This window comes from Morchella sextelata, assembly GCF_020137385.1.
Source record: "Morchella sextelata strain SCLS chromosome Unknown scls_2, whole genome shotgun sequence".
Lineage (NCBI taxonomy): Eukaryota > Fungi > Ascomycota > Pezizomycetes > Pezizales > Morchellaceae > Morchella > Morchella sextelata.
Genome location: NW_025408617.1, coordinates 2,639,753 through 2,653,374, shown reverse-complemented (window position 1 = coordinate 2,653,374; position 13,622 = coordinate 2,639,753). Strand labels below are relative to the sequence as shown.

Sequence of the window (13,622 nt, the reverse complement as noted above, 5' to 3'; positions counted from 1 at the left end):
TAAGTTAGCTGCTGTTGACAACATGAAGCTAGAAGACGACAGCACACTAAACTCCCAGAGAGCTAGAGGGTTTTAAGCTTCAAGGGCCGTTGCGTCATAGCTTATGACTCGTTCCTTGAGACCCTGCAGACTACAGCCTTGGCATCGTCACTGGCTACATACATATTCACGCTTAGAGTTGATGCCCTGGGTTTGCTTCAGAGCCCAGGAGGTATAATAACAAGGTAAAGTGTGTAGAGTACATGCAATTACATGTATAGTGCCGGAAAGGTTGGTGAGATTGCAGCGGGATTTATCAGTATCTACCTGACTGCGGTAGTGATTCTTTCTGGCAGATGTGGCCATGGTGTTAATACGTATACGTATACGTGTATAGTGTTCCCCATGAGACGATCCGACTCACAGGCTTGGCTCGAGACAGCGGGCTCGAACCCATGAGACTGAACAACCCATGAGACGAGCCTGCTTGAGACTTTTATCAATTCTGCTCGAGCCTGTCTCGAGCCCGCCAAGAATTGGTAATCATGGGGAATACTATGCTAAATTTATATTAGTTTTAGCCAAGCAGAACCTTTTTGTCGTGACTAGTACTGACTACTCCAACCATTCCTAACCGTGGGCTCTCAACGGATGATAGTACCTAATTCTGAACTATGGATCGTTTCTAGCCTTCAAATTCTTGCCAAACAACGGTCTGGCATCGACTTCTAATGCCTCTGTAGGATCTCTCAACAACATATACTATCACTCGGAAAGGCTCGAACAGGCTCGAATCTTGTGAGCCTGGGCTCATAAAATGAGACGAGACGAGCCCACCACCCCCATGAGACGAGACGAGACGAGCCTATGCCCTGGGCTCGTCTCGAACCGGCTCATGGGGAACACTATACGTGTAGCGGAGAACAATCAAAAATAACGCAATGATTGTATATATCTCAAATGAGATTAAAAGTCGAATCACAGGTAGGAATCCTGAATATTGCGCAATTTTGTCTGTTGGGCAAATATGGAGAGTTATTGCAAGATCGGCCAATTGAAGTTTACTTCATGAATTCAGAGTCAAGGCGCGGGCATAAAAACTCCAGGTATTGCTTATATGTATCTACATGTCATTATTCTGACCGACCGGATTCACTTCTTCCCAAGGCTACGTGTACTCATAATTGACAGGTAATGGTAACGGTATCATCCCTAACCCTAATCGAGTCAGGCTTCATGAAGTGGTCCCAAGTCGAGTCAGGCTCTACTACTGGCTATTAGTACGACACCCGTAGAGCAACATACCTAACCCTAGAATTCTTAATGATTAGATCGCATGTACTCTGCCTAGATGTAACCAGGTTGGAGTAATTATATTGCGGGTTGACAAAATTAACCGGACACTGCATTAAAACCACCCAAACCAAATAAACTACTAACCTTTCAAATACCTGTGATTAAGTCCATGTTAAGGCCTGAGATAATACAAGTATAGAGGATCACAGATATAACATCTCTTGACTTTTCCAGCTGTGGTTGTGTTGTAAGGCGACGTTGAAATTGAATTCCATACAAAATTTGGTTGTAACGTAGTTCCCGGTTAATTTTGTCAACCCGCATTACTTCAGGGCTATGGCGGGTGACAGCTGGAAAGGTACCTTCGTTTCAACACCCAAAAATTGGGCTGCTAGATAGTTTTAGGAATAGTGGAAACCAAGCTAGGCCATAATATTACTACATGTATAGTAGGGTTAAAGGTTTTGCTATCGCCACTTTGAGTACTGCAATCACCTCTCTAGGTCTAGCCGTTAAGCGTTGTAAAGTTGAAACCAGAGTACCTACCCTTCCAGCTGTCACCCGCCATACTTTGGATATCCGAAGTTTCTTTCGTTTGTTCTATAATCTTTACTAGTATTATTATTGTATTACACGATCACCTTACATGTTGCACACACGTGTTTATTTTGAGCCTCAATAGCCATGTCCACAACATCACCATACATAATGGAAACCACCAGCGCCTCGGAAATGGATCCCCAGCCTACTGTTAAGACCCCATATCACGCCTGCGATACATGCCCATTCTAATATATTATTCAGGAATCCACCCGCCGTATTGTCCCCAAGTTTTCGAGCTTCAAACCGTTAAAAGAAGATCCACCTCCGGCTTCTCTAGTACCAAAGGACGACACGAAAGGCAGTCGGCAAGAACACCACGAGCACCGGAACCGCAGAGAGCGCCGGAAGCACCGCTCAAGAAGTAGGGATAGAAGGGGAGATAGGAAGAAGAGTAAAGATAGGAAGAGAGACCCCGACGAAAGGTGTCGTGACCGTGACAAAGAGAGGGGCAGGGACCGAGATCAGGGCAGTGGACGAGAACATCAGCACCGAGATAAAGATCGAGAACATCGTCGTCACCATCATCATAAATCGACCTCCCCTTCTAGAACTACCACTGCTATAGCGGTTCAAAAGACGCGCTCGCCTTCTCCGGACTCATGGGACGCGCCGAAGAAACAATACTACATTGATACACGCGGCGACCCTTCAAACGTCACTTATGGGACTATATATCGCTATGAAATTCCAGACTACCGTCGTCACGGGTCCGGGTGTGTGGTAGGTTTAAGCCCGGATATCCGGATTGATAGGGAAAAGGGAGATGGGAAGGGGCTTATCCTGACATCCAAAAAAGATATGAAATTTTCTGGGGGTGGTAAAAGCTCAAGATATACCTATGCAAGAAATGATAATGACGGTGTGAAAATGTTGCGAATTAAGAAGGACGGGGAGAGTGATGATAAAGCATTTGAGGCGGGCTTGGATTTTGTGCCAATATCATCAAAATTGAAGGGGAAGAAGAGAAAAAACCACCCAGATGCAGAAAGTGAAAGCTCGGAGGAAGACGACAACCATTACCGGTCACTCGAAGGGCTAAAAAAAGTTGGCACAAAGCCGGAGGATCGGGATCTAGAGTATGCGTCTTCCACAGACTCGGACAAAGATTTTGTCACCTCCAGTGAATGGATTGATCGCAGGCAGAACAGCGAGCTCATCAAGAAGGTCGACGCGAATCCTCGGGATGTCGATATTTGGATGGAATATGTAAACCACCAAGACATACTTCTAAGCAGCAACGGACGAAAACCGAAACTTGCTGAGAGGAGAAGTATCGCAGAAGTTAAACTCGATATTCTAACCAAGGCTTTAGAAAAGTGTCCAGGGGATGAAAGGTTACTAGTAAAATACATGGATGTCGCCGAAACCCTTTGGGACCCCAGAAGTCTTCTTTTAAAATGGCAGCAAATACTCAAGGAAAATTCCGCGATTATTGGGCTGTGGACAAAATATATCAATTTTCGTCAAACAGACTTTCAGAGCTTTACTTATCCAGAAGGCATCAAATCCTTCACCGAATGTCTAGTTGTACTTCGTTCAGCAGTGTTTCGTTTAGGGAAAGACGATACAATATCAGCAGACAAAGAGAAGCTCGAAGACATAATTCTCTACGTATTCCTACGAACAACCTTATTCATGCGTGAAGCTGGATATGTGGAACTTGCTATAGCGTCTTTCCAGTGCATGCTAGAGCTAAATGTTTTTAACCCGCTAATCACACCGCCACCAAACACCGAAGCAGCCCACGAACAGCTCCTGGTAAAGCTCGAAGAGTTCTGGGACAGTGAAGTTATACGCATTGGAGAGCCAGGTGCTAAAGGCTGGGCAACATATGTAATTTCAGGCGGTAACGGTGGTGTCCCGGAACCTCGAGAGGAAAAGCTTTTCTCGGGGCCATTGGATCACCGAGACATATTTGGTTCATGGATGGACGACGAGGAGGAGAGACTGGCATTACCTATGATGCCCGCAAGGACTACCGACGAGGTAGAAGAGGATGATCCCTATCGTGTTATACTATTTTCGGATTTCAAGGCTTTCATGTTTTGTTTTTCGGTCGACGCAGTGCGGCGAAAGGTTGTTGATGCATTTTTGACTTTTTCAAACCTGACACCGGCGAGGCCTGTTTCCTCAAATTCGCCAGGCGTAACGGACACGTTTTTGAGGAATGATATGAGTTCTATGGAGGAATGGTATCTGGATGAGTGGTTTTGGCCAAAGAGTTCGGATGAGGCCATAGACTCAAAAGCGATCACTTATTTAGAGGAACTGTCAATGGAGCCAGAACGAAAGAGCGGCCTGTCCAAAGGCAACCCGTTCGGGTTTGGGCTGAAAAATTATCCGATTGGACAAGCCTCCCTCTTTACTTGGGAATCTATCAATTGGAGCCAAAGCGTCAAAGGAGTGGATGCAGCATTTGTAGGTAGAACCTTGAAGATGCTTGTTGATGGCTTCGAGGATGAAAAACTGGCAGCCTACTATCTAGCCTGGATATCACGAAATCAGCCTGAATGGTAGGATCTCTTAAATGTATCTATTGATAGAAAGCTGACACGAAATAGTGTCAGAAAGGTCGCAAAGGCCCTACTAAAGAAATTTAGGACTAGTTTGCTTCTTTGGAATGGTTTTGCACAGGTTGAATGGCAGGACGGGAAAGTCGATGCCGCACGGAATATCTTTACGACCACACTGGGGATGAGTCAAGGTTTTCCGGAAGCAAGTAGGCGGGATGCTATTCTGCTGTGGAGAACCTGGGCGTGGAAAGAGCTCGAGGATCCGCCACAAACAATTCGTATTCTTCTCTCCATAGAGTCTGGGAAGCTGCTTCCAGAAGATAAGAATAGTTTTAGCCCGAAAAATATACAGCCAGCATTGTTGTTGAAGGCTAGAAGAGTGAGTGTGTCAGGCCTGTTCACTGAAAATTACTAACGATCTTTTTGGCACCATAGTATCTGGACGATCAGCAGAACTTCATGATGTCAATGGGACAAAACCATCATGCAGTTATATACGCCGAGGTCCGAGCTCTTCTTGAATATCTTTCTCATGATCAGGATATATCCATCGCATTGTCGATTTTTGATACATTCATGGAAGAGCTTGAGCGGCGGGATCTTACCGGGCCACAATCAGTAGTGCATGAGCTCTGCCTTATGGCAAAAGCGCAGATGTTGTATTACCACGCAAGGACGGCGAAGATGTTCAAAATGAAAATTATGAGAGACGTTTTAGAGCAGGCTGTTAGGCTGTTTCCAAATAACACTGTTTTCATGGGATTGTATGCCTGGAATGAAGGAAAGACAAAAATCGAGAATAGGGTCAGGACTTTGGTGAGGGACGTAGTACTAAAGGAAGGAAGGGAAACAGTTTTGGGGTGGGTTTTTGCTATCTGGGCGGAGTTGAGAATGACGGGAATTGGCGGGGGATATAGCCCACATGCAGTAAGATCATTATTCGAGCAGGCAGTAGAGTGTAATCGGTATGTTTTTCGGTAGGCCCCGCATATATTTTTGCAGCAGACTAATTAGCATTTGGGCAGAACTAAATCTAATATCGGGCTATGGATAACCTATGTAAACTTCGAACTGAGAGAGAAAGAGCCAAAGAGAGCCAAGGAAACGCTGTTCAGGGGGATACAATGCTGCCCATGGTCAAAAAGTTAGTGATAAGAATCCTATAGTACCTTGAAGTACCATGCTAATAAAATCGTAGATTTGGTGCTCTTAGCATTCAAAAAGTTACGCCCGGTACTAGGGTTTGAAGAAATGCGGAAGATTTTGTCTATCATTTCGTCAGAAAAGGAGTTGAGGGTGCATGATGTAACAGAATTAGAGGATATAATCGGGGAGATGAGCGAAGCTCAACGGGAGCGACTTGGAGGAATGGGGAGACCGCACTTTCTCGGTATACCTGATGATATTTCTGAGGATGAGCATATGCAGGAAGATTGATAAATGAGTTGTTGATTAAATACATTAGATACATTTTCTAAAATAGCTCTGAGCTTGATTCTACGAATTTTCTCAATGCATGTGAACCCATGTATGCAATAAAGCCTCGCCAGTTTATAACCAAACTCTACAGCCTCTAACTGATAGAAATGCCGAAAAGAGAAAATCTGGGACCTGACCAAACTGGTCCTCCGATAACCAGGAAAATTTAGAGTTGAGCGGTTGTGTAGTTCGATGGAATAAGGATTCAGCTGTACGGACGGTTTTACTAAATCGACACCCATTTAAGATCGCCACTAAATTCATTTACTACGGTGCGATACTGAAATGCAGTATGTACATATATATATATATAAAACTCGTTCAGATAGCGTTTACTCATAGCGGTAATCTTCTACAACCTCAACCAATCCAAACTCTCAACCACAACCACGACCCACAACCTCGCAACCTCACAACTCCACAACCCCACAACCCCACAACCCCACAGCCCCACAACCCCACAACCTCATAACCTCACAACAACCTCACAACCTCACAACCTCACAACCTCACGGCCTCACGGCCTTACGGCCTTACGGCCTCACAACATCACAACCCCACTTCCCCTTCTCATACAACACCCATCGTCTCTCCCTTAAAAAACATAGGGTGAGAGTTCACGCACACCTAAGCTGCCACACTCTCTTGTTTTAATCAGCAAACCTTTAACCGATGGCCGAAATGACCACAGAACCGGACCCTATGGCCATGGTCACAACTGAGATTTGTGTTTCGCTCGAAAGATATCCAGATGCGGCAGCAGATAGAATTGATCTTTGTGATGAATACTTGACGAAGTAAGAGATGTTATCTATTTTATCAAAGCCTCTGATGGAACAACTACTAACTCTTCTATTTATGTTAGAATCGGGACCGAAACAAACACTCGTATCGAGTGTGACAAGAAGGGAAATGCCCTCTTCGTCCGTGGCGGGCCTAAGAACGTCAAAAAGGCGTATGTTGAGCTCCACGAGCTGTTGAAGCGTCTCAGTATTTCCAACACGGATACTCCCATCGTTGATGAAGTCGCCGAAGAAGAAGTAAAGCTTCTGGGGAAAGAATTCCTCAATGGCGTCGTTTTTCGCAAATTCAATGACGGAAGCATCTTGCAGGAGGACACTTCCAACACCTATGTCCTAGATCCAATTCATACGAATAAGTTTGAGAATGGAAATGACAGGATCTGTGTTAGCGGCATGTGGGATATGAAAAAATTTGTTGAATGGAAGTTTATTCCTGAAGTAATTCGTGAAGCTAGTAAAGTTTTGATGGCCCAAATAAGGCGATTACCACTAGAAACAGAGGATTATTTCAAGCTGGAGGTATCAATTACTCATATGTCCATAAAAAGGTGTTTATATACTTACAAACTTGTATAGGCGAGTATCGGGAAAGTGATCTTTTACGAAAACTCCAACAATTATCCACTCGATGGTGCAAAATTCGCCGTCAAAGATTTCTGTCACCTCAGAGAAACTGTATCTTCTTTTCGCAAATGTCTGGATGCATGCCTCATCGAGCACTTGGGGGACGTTCTACCAAAGCTCAGATATAATAGAGAAGGAAACACTTTCAAAACCGTCAAGATCCGACACATTGTGGGACATAAAGATGGGAATACTTATGCGAATGTCTGGTCGCTTGATATACTTGAGAGAGGGAAATATGCTGATAGTAAGTCTCCTTCACTAATCTCGAGGTGGAAGTTGCTGATAATATTAGAAAAATCGAGGCCGCTTGAGCTCAACAAAGTACGCGTGTTTAAAAGGAGTCCATTCTCGGCCACTATTCACAACCCAGCCAAGGCATTTGATTTCAAACTTTCAATCATTGCTAACGCCCGCGAATGTACGGCGAGCACACACGAAATTGAAGAACGCATTAGTCGAACCTACAGATATTCAATCAAAAGAGGCCTTTTAGTCAATTCTGAGGTTGCACGTAACCACGGATATAAGCCTTTGGTCCTTGCAGAGTCTAGAATTTTCAAGGAAACCACCTGGATCCGTGGGAACATCAAGGTTTCTATCCTTGAAGTGGAAGATGGACCTGAAAGCGTGTTTGAGGTCAAAGTACAAAATAACCAATTGAAAGAGTACTTACGCGAAAGTCCTAGGGAGGTTCCATTGGACTATGTCATTGCAACGGTGAAGGAACTTTTTGAGGCTATAGAAGAAATTAGGGACGAACTCAATATTTTCTCTAGTTCAAAATATCCAGGGGGTTCTTTGCTTAAACTGGGTCAAAAATCAGAGGATAGATCTAGATATTCTGCAAGGGAAGCAGGAAGTACATTTTCTGATGTTGACGTCGAGAATGAGTTGCGAAATGCATCTCTAGTTCATCGAGTTAAACACATAACTGAGAATATTCCTGATATAATTCCACCCCAAAGGCTTAATCACAGCTCCCAGCGAACTTCACCTCGGAACTCGTCATTTTGCGACTCTCCAAGCTTGGGCACTGTAAAGTCATACGCTACTTGGGAGGAGGGCCTTATTGAGGACGGGTCTGGTTTGAAAAACCTAGTTCTTACGCCCACTAAGATTCATTCTCAGATATACCCATCAACTCACGATAAATCATCTCCGGCAGCGCCCGAACCCCTCGGTGAATATGACGATACGACTGGTCCCAGCCCAGTGCCGGTGAAATCCGCCAGGAGAAATGCAATTTCTAAAGCACAAACCCGTGATTTGTCTCCATATGATATAAACTGTGCCATGGAATCATCAGAGAAACCAGCTTCATATCGAGGTAATCCATCTTCTACCAGACCAGCCAATCTATCACAAAAGCTTCCTGGTGTCTTATTTGACATGCCCGATGCTGGGGTTAGTGGGAGTCCCCCTCAAGATGTCAATTATTCGTCAACGCATGATATGATAGACCCATCCGGCACGGAGAAAATTGACTTTTTCGGGAGCATCGACCCCTCAGCCGACGATGGCGAACAATCGGTTTCATGGAGCCCAATCAGCAGATATCACAATCACGATGAATGCGAGGACCTACTTATTTTTAGTTAGGATGTATGGCTATGTCATTGGTCGTCAAGAAGGGAGTGATAGTATCCTATTTTCCTAAAAGAGAAAAAAAACCCTTTTAGTGTGGGTAGAATTTAACATAGTTCTACACAAGGCTTTGCAGCAGAGGCGACTTAGAAATCTTTTGTCAAGACCCTTTATTTATTCATCAAAGATGTATCATTAACAACACCACTTCGCCTGTCCCACTGTGCATTAAAGTGGAGGAGGAGAAATACGTCAACTAAATTCACGTTTACGGTCCTTCTATGAATGCATTTAGAATAGATGCGGGGAAACATGGACAAATCATACAATACTACCGATAAGCCAAAAATATAGGCCTCGCCCAAATATTAAATGAGTCTAACATGCGTCCGCAAGATTATATTACAAGGACCCTTTCCCCAGATCAGGCTCTCATTCTAGATAGAAACTTAAGGTCCGTGCAAATATAACATTTACTTTTGAATAGGGGCTTATTTACCGTAAGTACATACATGTAATTTGTTATAGTATCCCTTGGACGGATGAAAGTTGTCAAATTCGCGACCTGGGCCGTGCACCACTTAGTAGGGCAATTGTCTTGCTTTTTACGGTTGGCAACAACAGCAGAGCCAATCAAGAATTTACAATAGTTACTATAGTAGGCTAGTGAGAGCTGAAAGAGGTACATATATGCAAGTAGGTCGCGAATTTGACAAGATTCATCCGTCCAGGGGATACACGAATGAATTATTAACCAATTAATCGAACAGTTAAGGACGAGTGATACTTTGTGACGCGTTGCGATAAAATAAGAGGTCAGATGTGAATCATGTGATAGCGGGGAACTTGTTTAGCTTCAAGCTTTATCCTTTAATTTACTCTTGGCACTCTTGTAAATCAAGCCAATCCAATCACCAGTAGATATAGTCACGTGATCAGAGAACTTTGACATCGCGACCCGTAAAGTGTAGCACTTCAGCCCATCCCTAAGCATCAGGAGTATCACTACACAACTTTATAATCAGGCTTAGAAGTTCATGAGAAGATTGCATATCTCTAACTCACATCCCCCAAAGAGTCTCTTGATCCAATAGTTAAAACCTCAAACCACGTCCCTAGCGACTACTCGCGCCGAATAAATGCACGAAATCATCACCCTACAACTAGGGCACCAAGCTAACTACTTAGGAACCCACTTCTGGAACACTCAAGTAAGCCAAGCTCCTGGGACAATTGAATAACCTGGTAGCTGACTCAAACATCCTCTAGGAATCATATTTCACATACACTGAAGATGCAACTCCCAGTCCCATTGATCACGACGTACACTTTCGCCCGGGTATCGGAGTCGGTGGGGTGGAAACATATACACCAAGGGCCCTGATTTACGATCTAAAGGGTATCTAGTCACAAGAAGGATATTGGAATTATCTATCATGATTTAGTTCTCGCTGACTTTTTCTGGTGGAACAGGAGGATTTGGGTCCATGCGAAGGATAAATGCTCTTTATGATCAAATGGAGGAAACTGCAGGGGGAATCCCTCAGGGACTATGGTGGGGATACGTATCAGTCTGATTTTATGAAACGGGTCTCGAGTGCTAAGACTTACTTGCGTGAACTAGGGATCGTGGGACCACTATACAAAGAGAGACCCCCATCGAACCAATTGAATACCAGAGAAACCTCGAAGCTGTGAGCATCTAAATCTTGCTCTCCGAAAGCCCCCACATGTATTCACAATTGCGAGATGTTACGTTTAGGGACTTCCGGTTCCCGAGCTAGACACGCCATCAATCCGCTACTGGAGTGACTTTAATAGAGTATATTACCACCCACGATCATCTATTCAAATCAATGAGTATGAGCTCGATTCAAAGGTTGTACCTTTCAACGGATTCGGCCTAGGAAAGGCTCTTTTCCATGATTTGCACATGGAGCATGACTTGATCGATAGGGACTTCAGGTTATTTGCAGAGGAGTGCGACCAAATGCAGGGCATACAAATCATGACTTCTACCGATGATGCTTGGGGTGGATTTGCCTCAGAATATGTTGCTGCTCTAAGAGACGAGTACTCCAAAGCCTCCATAGTGACTTGGGGATTGGAAGGTAGAGATAAGGTTCCCAGGGTGAGTTTGCTATCGTTTTTTTATCTGAGATTCGCATGGAAGTTTATACTAGAACGAGCACCTCGTATTCCAAGATTAAGCCAGTCAAGACTGATCGTAAATAGGAACAAGAGATCAAGCGAACAGTTGATCTCGCGTACTCTCTATCAGGGATAGTCCCTCTGACATCTCTTTATATCCCTCTTCGAAGCCCTCCCCCCCACATTCCACCTTATCTCACAATGGACAATTCCTCAAAATGGCATGTGAGCGGGTTATTATCAGTAGCACTTGAGACCTGCATTTTACCTACTCGTATTCGGGATAGCGATAGCTCTGGTAGATTGGGGAGTTTGGGTGATATGGCTGCTCTACTCAATGTCAGCGGGAGTCAGAAGATTGCCAACCTTACCATGTCTATCCACAATATGGAAGAGAAAAAATCGGACGGTACACCGTTGCCACCAGCATCCAGCTCGCTGCGGGACTCGGCATCCAAGATTGAACTCTCTTGGGATTCGAGTAACACTAGGATTAGAGGGAAAAAAATCGATGATGGACACGTCTTTGCAGAAGCGGAAGTTATGAGAGGATTCAATGAGAAGCAGGTTATGGAAGAGACGGCAGCTGCTTCTCGGACAGTTGGATTGGCACATGATCGGCGTGACGCTATTCTCGGAAGGTAAGATTCTTTTTCTTTTGATTTCGCTGCCTTCATAGCTTCCTCCGGGTGTTTCTCGCCCTTTTTTGTTCACAACGCCGAAAAAGCCACAAGTTCTTTCTTCCCCCAGCCACTGAGAGGCTTGGTTTTCCAGCCTTCAATTTTTATTTTTAATGTTTCTTTGTCATATCTTCTTGCCCCGTAATGCCATAGAATGGGGCGGCGGGCGTTGTGTTCAGGCTACATCAGCTCAGCAACGTGCATCAGCACACAAGCACTACCTATCTAGCCCTACAGCAGCGTTGCTTCCTTTTTCCAGTTCCTTCCAGGATTATTTACACCCCGCACTGTATAATGCAACCTCTCCTCATCAATCACTAATGGTTATATAGTTATCTCACGCAGTTTACATACCCAATAATCGACAGTTTCCCCGCCATCTTTTCTTCGCGTGTCCTTGACAGCTCAGTCCTTGACAGGCCTTGCGTCGGCAGGATTAGCACTAAACTCACAACATCATCTAAAACAATCTCGCGATTGAAGAATGTCAAAGATCTCGTATCACAAGTAGTTAGTGTTGATGAAAGAGAAGCTCTTTTAAACGATTTAGGGGAATTTGCGGAAGCTTATGAGGAGGGATACAACAGTGGGTCTGACGATGACGACGATTAGTTATAGTCCCTGTACAACAATTTAAATTTCTTAGGGAAGTTCGGCTATGTGATAAAAGCTTGTGTAGAGTTGCTAAAACCTATATATAGCATCCACCCCCACGATGCAGGCCCTCTAAACTCCTCTGTACTCAGTAGGAAGCATACTAATCATTATTGTTGTCCCTCATGACATGTATTTCAGCCTAGAATGATTGAATCCAATAAAGTAAAAAAATTCGCCGTTTGTGTTGTCTCAGAAATCAGCCAGAATTTAAGCCGCGAAATAACAATACATAGGTACCAGTCAGATACCATTGGGTAATGGGGTGAGATTTTCTTTTGTTACACCGTAAGGTTCAGAGACAATTAAGCGGATGAGAACGACTTTTCGGAATGATAAGAAGAAACCTGTTCCCAGAGCGGAGAATGTTGACTAGCATCTTCCCATGTTGCTATGAAGCTTGTAAGATCTTTACCCACTTTGGGAATTCTACCCAACGAAGGGCAAACCACTCTACATACCTACCTAAAGTGCGGTTATCCGTTTCCTCGAGCCAGTGAGAAGAGATAGAAACATCGCCAATCGGGCGTTGACTGCAGGTCTCAACTGGAGAGTATGTTCCGCCCTGTGCCTCCCTCGCTTGATCCATTTCTTTTTTTAGGACAGTATATTTCTTTTCCAGAATCATGGAACCCTGCAACCAATGACGCTGATTACCATGCCCACCAAAAGATGTAAGTAAACCGTCCCCATATCCATGTCATGCACGTCGATCGGGAAGGGAAGAAAAATCGATTTCGGGCTACCATTGCATCCGGCCCGGCACTGAGACACCTGGAGGACGCCGCCGCCCATGCCACAAACAAAAAACCCTCATCGATCAATGGGCTTTGAACTATTTACAGATTGTCTATTCAGTAGGGAATTTGAAAATTTTGACGAGCGGATGAGAAAGTGCAATGTGTACTGTAGTAAGTAGTTTCACTTTTGGAGCTCTTTTAGGACAGGGCTGATCGATATACATATGTATATACATACCATTCCAGCACTTTTTCGAACCTACAAAATATATTTTTCTCCTTTAAGCCCTGTCAGCACAGATGAGCTGGCAACTACTCTAAGTGCTCAGCCTGGGCCACCCCAGCCACTTTGGGGTTTTTTCCACTGGGTAAGTCCTTAGTTCATGATCAAGACGAATGAGCGTTCAATGCCATCATACCACGCATTTTCGTGAATTCAGTCAAGCCCATGCATGTATTTTGTTATTGGCACTCTTATCAGGATCGTAAGTCGATCATTCCTCCCTGCCTAAT

The 13,622-nt window shown here is 44.3% G+C and overlaps 3 protein-coding genes across 3 annotated transcripts; all 3 read left to right on the top strand.

Annotated features, from left to right (window-relative positions):
• Nucleotides 1–1,959: 1,959 nt before the first annotated feature.
• Nucleotides 1,960–5,828, top strand: H6S33_005959 (uncharacterized protein; the record flags this gene model as incomplete). Its single annotated transcript, XM_044837362.1, has 6 exons — nucleotides 1,960–2,025; nucleotides 2,080–4,391; nucleotides 4,440–4,770; nucleotides 4,827–5,356; nucleotides 5,417–5,535; nucleotides 5,590–5,828. 6 exons carry the CDS (start codon nucleotides 1,960–1,962, stop codon nucleotides 5,826–5,828), a joined length of 3,597 nt encoding a protein of 1,198 aa, XP_044699268.1.
• Nucleotides 5,829–6,542: 714 nt separating this feature from the next.
• Nucleotides 6,543–8,899, top strand: H6S33_005958 (uncharacterized protein; the record flags this gene model as incomplete). Its single annotated transcript, XM_044837361.1, has 4 exons — nucleotides 6,543–6,667; nucleotides 6,736–7,192; nucleotides 7,250–7,544; nucleotides 7,593–8,899. The coding sequence occupies 4 exons, from the start codon at nucleotides 6,543–6,545 to the stop codon at nucleotides 8,897–8,899; spliced, it is 2,184 nt and encodes a 727-aa protein (XP_044699267.1).
• Nucleotides 8,900–10,023: 1,124 nt separating this feature from the next.
• Nucleotides 10,024–12,327, top strand: H6S33_005957 (uncharacterized protein; the record flags this gene model as incomplete). Its single annotated transcript, XM_044837360.1, has 7 exons — nucleotides 10,024–10,095; nucleotides 10,154–10,283; nucleotides 10,358–10,439; nucleotides 10,509–10,578; nucleotides 10,647–11,015; nucleotides 11,120–11,676; nucleotides 12,048–12,327. The coding sequence occupies 7 exons, from the start codon at nucleotides 10,024–10,026 to the stop codon at nucleotides 12,325–12,327; spliced, it is 1,560 nt and encodes a 519-aa protein (XP_044699266.1).
• Nucleotides 12,328–13,622: the final 1,295 nt, after the last annotated feature.